The sequence below is a fragment of the Mus pahari genome, chromosome 2 (genome assembly GCF_900095145.1).
Source record: "Mus pahari chromosome 2, PAHARI_EIJ_v1.1, whole genome shotgun sequence".
NCBI classification, from domain to species: Eukaryota; Metazoa; Chordata; class Mammalia; order Rodentia; family Muridae; genus Mus; species Mus pahari.
Genome location: NC_034591.1, coordinates 68,892,573 through 68,898,814, shown reverse-complemented (window position 1 = coordinate 68,898,814; position 6,242 = coordinate 68,892,573). Strand labels below are relative to the sequence as shown.

Here is a 6,242-nt window from a genome sequence, read left to right as displayed (position 1 = left end):
ACTCTCTGAACTGGCTGGTGTTCAGCCTGGTTTCTGGCTGCGGAGCCTTCCTTCCATTTTTATGGTTTTGTTTTCCTCAAAGAAATTCTGATTTATTGCTAATTTTCTCTTGTGTTGGTGTGAAGAAGGAATAAGAGTGTCCCTTGGGAACGAACATTAGCCCACTCACTAGCCTATACTTCTCCCGCGAAATATTTCTGTTTTCTTTTTATGTCTTCGTGGGCTTCCTTTTTCCTTCCAGCTGAAGTGCGACTATACTTTTATTCCTGGGTTAAAAATTCATAGCTAGCTAGCCTTCATTTCTGAGCAGGAAAGATCATACAATGTAGAGAAAGTCTGTCTTTGACCCTTCACACATCTGCGGTGATCCCTAGGTACCACTGAAGGGTTGGATAGTGTGCGGAGTAGAGGGAGCCCTGAGCGAGCAGATGAGGTTCTGAGTGAATTTGTACTGATGACTTGGCACCACCATGTCAAGGACTCTGATGCCTCAAGCTTATGGGAGGGGGAGCCACTGAGGCTCGGAGGGAAATGGCAAAGCCCTCCTCTGCCAAGAGCAAATGCTGACAGTGTGTGCAAAAGCCATCAACCACAGCGTCCTCTTCCCAGGTGACAACAGCCAGAGATTGCTTCCCCACAGAACCCTCCTGTCATGATTGACTAAACCCGTTTTCTTGTTCAGCTGTGTACTATGAGCCTGCCTCCTTACTCAGCGGCACACAATAAACCAGTCTCCTTGCATAGCCCACCTGACCCCAGATTTCCTGTACATGTGTCTGGGTGTCTATCCTCCTTCATGACCTCGTTGATCAAGGCAGGTTTCCAGGATCAAGCAGAGCTGGTCTTGACAACATCAACCTCCTACCTGAGCCAACCCTCCGCCTACGAAATGGTGTAAAGTTTTCATACATCCTACACACAGCATCTGGTATATTTAAATCACTCGTACATTGTTTATACAATTGGCCTTCTGCTTATTACAGCATTGTTTTAAGGGGAGTCTGTACATGTTCCATCCAGATGCAATTATTTTTTTAATACCTCCAATCTGCTATTAATAGGAAGTTTGGAAGTCAGCAAATATCCCAAGGTCTCTGCCTCCCAGGTTCTTAGGAGGGTTGCCTTCTTGACTCTCATGGTTGGTTAAATGGAGGTTTTGACAAGTCCTAAGAGAATATGCCATCAGTACCTCTTGGGCCAGGATGTTTAATTATTAATGTAAGGCCTTCTAGAATTTGCTTTTATGTTGTATAATGATTGATAATGTTCAGGACGGTGGCTTCCCCTTTGATCCTTTGAATGGACACAATAAATAAGGTGCTCAGCCAGGCGCTAGTTGAGACTTACTCCTGTAACACTGTGTTTGGGAGGCAGAGGCAGGAAGATTGTTGAGAGTCTGAGGTCAGCCTGGGCAATATAACAGTGAGTTCCTGGCCAGCATGGGCTAGGATGTAAGACCCTATTCAAAAAAGAAAAAGAAAAAAGAAAACAGAAAGAGAAAACGAAAGAAAAAAAAAGAGAAAACTTTCAAAAATAAAAATTACAAAACCAGAATTCCTGTTTCATCTGTATTGACATGCAGTGTAAGCAACAAATAATGCCCTTTTGAGACAACATCTAATTGGCCTAGAATCTACTTATAGACCAGGCTGGCCTTGGTTAACTCTCTCACCTCTGCTTCATGGGTTACAGATGTGCATAGTAAGCCCAGCTCAACAAATACAATTTTATTGCCGTAAGCTACTGGGACCTCAGGGCTGCTTGTTTCTGAAATACAGCTTAGTCCACCCTTCCTGAAACCTATCCTCTTTCAGTGTCTCAGTTTGGGCTTTTCCTTTCTTCAATCTGATTTCACTGTCATCATCAAGTGGCCTCAGAGTCCTTGGTTGCTTGGAGAGGACATGGTCTTACACACCAATTGTAGCACCCACAGTAAAATTTAATTTTAGGGAAAAAAAAAAAAGACACAAAGTGACTCCATATTTGACTCTATGGCAACCTTAGTTTTTCAGGTAATCTCAACCCAACAAAATGTTTGCCAAAGCAACTCGGAATTTTCTTAAAGAAGTTGATGCTGGAGGAGACCTGATTTCAGTCTCACACTTGAACGACTCTGACAAGCTGCTGCAACTTCTAAGTCTGGTGACCAAAAAGAAGAGGCACTGGTGCTGGCAGAGGCCCAAGTACCAGATTTTATCTGCCACCCTGCAAGATGTTCTCACAGAAGGTCACTGTCTCAGTCCAGGTACGTTTTCTTGTGAAGTTCAGCGACTAGTCCCAAGGCTGAAAAAATGACTCTTCTAGGCATCTGGAACACAAATGTGCCTCATACGAATTCTTCTTTTTCTTTGGCTCTCTGGTATAAAGTGGTGTCCTTCCTTAATGAGAGCAGTTATGCACGCCTGAATGATGAATGACTGGAGTGTCATACCCTAGTGATAAAGGTGATAGGCAGTTTGGGTATCAAAGGTCATTGTGCTGATCTTAAATGTTAGAGCCACTGGGCAGAAGTGGGGTGGGTGGCTCCCCTAGACAAAATTTGGTTTTTGTATTGAGACGAAAAATGCTGTGCACTGATCACAAGGTCGTGCAGAATTTTGTTTCTTACCTAATGATGCTTTCTCCCAAGCTGGTCCAAAAGTAGCTGTACAGGGCTTGCAAAAATGGTTGGTTTGGTGCTTGTGGTAGCAATTTGTAGTGAGAATTCTGGAATTTTGTTTTTTTTTTTAAAAAAACACAGAGATATTATAAGAATATGTTTCCATTTTATACCCTGGTGTGGGGGATATGGGGCTGTTTTGCAGCAGCTGACTGTGATTTGCCTCATGCTCTAGCAGAGGCAAGGTTTTGACAGCTGGAGGTCGTTTCCGTCATTGTGTGACTCTTGGAATTCTGGGAACTTTACAGAGGCTATGTAAATGATAGGGCTCCATGAAGCAGGGTTGGTGGTTGATGGTCAGTCAGGAGGGTTGGATGCAAATTTTTAGTAGTTGTGCTCAAAGAAGAAACAAGAAGAAAGAAATTAGATTCAAGGTTCTCTCTCTGTGTTTCTCTCTGTCTCTGTCTCTCTCTCCTCCCTCTCCTCTATCCTTCCTCTTCTATCTTGTGATAGGGAGTGAAATGGGGGGGGGGGAGAATAAACGGTAAGAAGAAGAACCCACCTGGGCTGCTACTATTTTCCTCTCTGTCTTTCCTCTGTCTCTGTCTCTGTTTCTGTCTTTCTGTCTCTGTCTCTGTCTCTGTCTCTGTGTGTGTGTGTAAGAGAGAGAGAGAGAGAGAGAGAGAGAGAGAGAGAGAGAGAGAGAGAGAGAGAGAACCTGCACCAGAGCCATAGTGGGACCAGCGAAGGTCAAAGGACAATCTTGGATGTCAGTCTTCACTCCTTTGTCTGAGACTGGGTCTCAAGCTGTTCTCCCACTGTGTGTGCCAGTCTGATGTGGTATATAGACCAAGAACTTCTGGGGATGCATTCTCCTGTTCCGTCTCACTGCAGGCACACTATGAGTAGCTATATAGGTCCTGTGGATTTGATCTCAGATCCTCCTGTTTGTGTGGTGAGTGCTTTTACCCACTGAGCCATGTCTTCAGCCCCATCTGAACTTCTGATCAGTTTGTACAGATATGCAATAGAGAAATCAGAGGGGCTGGTGACAGGCTGAATGGCTGGCGTTTGTTGTTAGAGAGCACGTGGGTTGTCGGTGGGATCCTCATCTAGTCTGTGCTACATAACTTTTGGGTTAATGACAGGCTTTGTGTATTTTGTAACTCCTTAAGATTGCATTGGCTAGTTAGTGATGTCTGAACTGTCTTGGATTGGATAAGAGCACTCTACAATGTCTCGGCAATGATGAAGTCACCTAAGAATGCATTTTTAACAACTTGACCCTGTTGCTAAGTAGCACATGGCTATGTTTATAAAGTATGCAATGGAAGAAAAAAGCATTCATAGTCAACAAAAATATGCCATCATCTGTCAATACCCATTAATACATATATGTAATTTTTAACTGCATCTAATAAAAACATTGTGTGTGTATGTGTGTGTGTGTGTGCACATACATGCACATGTGACAGCTAGTCAACTTTGGATGTTTTTTATCATTCTCCACGTATTGTTTTGAGTCGGGGTCTCACTGAACGTGGGTTATTCCTCCAGGCCTTTTCTGGGTGTGTGCTGGGGATCCAACCCAAGTTGCCATGCTCCTGCAGCAAGCACTTGGCCCATCTGCCCAGCCCCACAGCTAAGTATTTTTTTTAAAAACAGGAGTAGAAACATTCTGTATACAATTTTAATATACTCTGAATTTGTTGTTTATTTAATATTATGTACCTTTTCCTCCATAGATTGATATTTTAAATTCTATTTCAACAACACAGACCAAATTTGATCAACTATTTTGATTAACCCTAATTTGATTAACTATTCCAATTTTGTGCTTAATAAGTAAGGCTGTGATGAACATTTTTGTTTGTGATTTTTAACTTTTTATTTTTAAACAGTCACATTAGCATGCTTTCCCAGGCTTCCTGGGCTAGAGGCTGGAAACTTTCTGAAACCTGCTACTCCTTGCTATCTTTCTGGAACATGGTAATGTGTGACAGTATTGATAGCTCATAATTATTGGATGAAATCATGGCTAATTCCTCCTTCAGTAGTAAGTGTTCAGCATTTGGTGATTGTATGTCTACTAAAGGGAAAGGGAGCTAGAGTTGGTCACTTGGGTCTGTAGTCTCCACACTTGGGTTTTGGATGAAACTCCGCCCCCTCTACCACACTCCCTAACAACACTGCCTTCAGCCAATCACGGGAGCTGCCGCAGAATGGGAGGATGGATTGATCTGAATTTCACAATGTCCCTGTACATTAGCTGCTTTCCTCATTTTGTGACAAACTACCCGACAGGAAGCAACTTACGAAGAAATGATTTTAGCTCACAGTTGTGTGGAACTCCAGGTGCGGAAGTCATGGCTGCAGGAGCTTGAGACACTGCTGGCCACACTGTATCCACAGCCCAGGAACCAGGGAGCCACAGATTCCAGTGTTTGGCTGGCTTTCTCCTTTTTATTCAGTCCAGACCCTGTCCCATAGAATGTGCTACCACATTTAGTATGGGCCTTTCCACCTCCCGTTGACCTAACCTAGACCACGCCTCTTGAGCTTGCTTGAATGCTTGTCTTCCAGGTGATTCCAGAGCCTGTCAAGTTGATAACATCCACCATCACACTCCCTCTACCCACAGGCTTATGTACTTGATGGCAAAACCCCCTTTTGAGTACTAAAATAACTAAGTATAATTTGGAACAAGGTAGGAAATGTAAAATATACCAAGGGCTGTCTAGTAATTGGAATCTCTCTCTGTGGTATTAAAATGATAACTTGGTGGTACCCAAAAAAGATCCACACAAGTTGGACTGGTGATGTCACTTGCAGGGATTCCCAAATAAGACCATCATTTGAGGTCAGAGCTCAGGCTGGATCCCGAGTCCTCCTGGAGTCATGGCTGGGAGGGACAGAGGCTTCGTCCTTGTTGCTTCCCCCACCCCTTGCTTGCCAGAACCCCGGTGTGAGTGTTGCCAAGGATAAGGAGGGGGAAGGTGGAGATTGGATTGCTGGTGGGTCACTGATAGCCCAATGCTCCCCTCTCATCAGGCGATGACTTGATAGACAACCATGTAGAAGCGAGATTGTTTTTTTAGCGGATGTGGGGATGACATTTTATGTATATAATCGTGATTTCTCCCTATCTGCTGTGTGAGCAGTTTTGGGACTGTTGTGTTTTGAATCTAAACATGTTACCCCATAGTCTAATGTTTTGTATGATTGGAGCCCAGCTTATGGTGCTATTTTGAGGGCAGTCAGCCCATGGGATAAGGGACTGGCTGACAGACGTAGTCACTAGGCAGGAGCCTCTGAAGGTTGCACCCGGCCTCTGGTTCCTGTCACACAGCCCCTGCTTCTGGTCGTGAGTGAGTAGAAGAAAGTCTGTCAGGCTCAGTGGTTTAGAGTCCCTTCTGAAGATTAGTCAGGAGCCTCTGGAGATACAAGGACAGGAAAAGCAGAGTATGATGCCCACACAGGCTCTTAATGTATCCTCACAAAATGATAATTGAGGCCATATTTTTATAGTTGTATCTTGACAGATTAAAATGGGCACAGTGGCCCATTTGTAGTAGAATATTTGACTATATACGAAACCTTGGATTCAATACTGAGTACCAAAGAAAGAAAAGAGAAAGTAAGG

General features: G+C 43.7%; 1 protein-coding gene across 1 annotated transcript in view; it reads left to right on the top strand.

Annotated features, from left to right (window-relative positions):
* Gsdme (gasdermin E) overlaps nt 1-6,242 on the top strand; it is a 56,669-nt gene that overhangs the window by 8,179 nt on the left and 42,248 nt on the right. The window contains exon 2 of the mRNA XM_021191039.2: nt 2,005-2,245. Coding sequence (XP_021046698.1) covers nt 2,032-2,245 — 214 coding nt within the window. The 5' untranslated portion in view covers nt 2,005-2,031. The remainder of the gene's footprint in view (nt 1-2,004; nt 2,246-6,242) is intronic.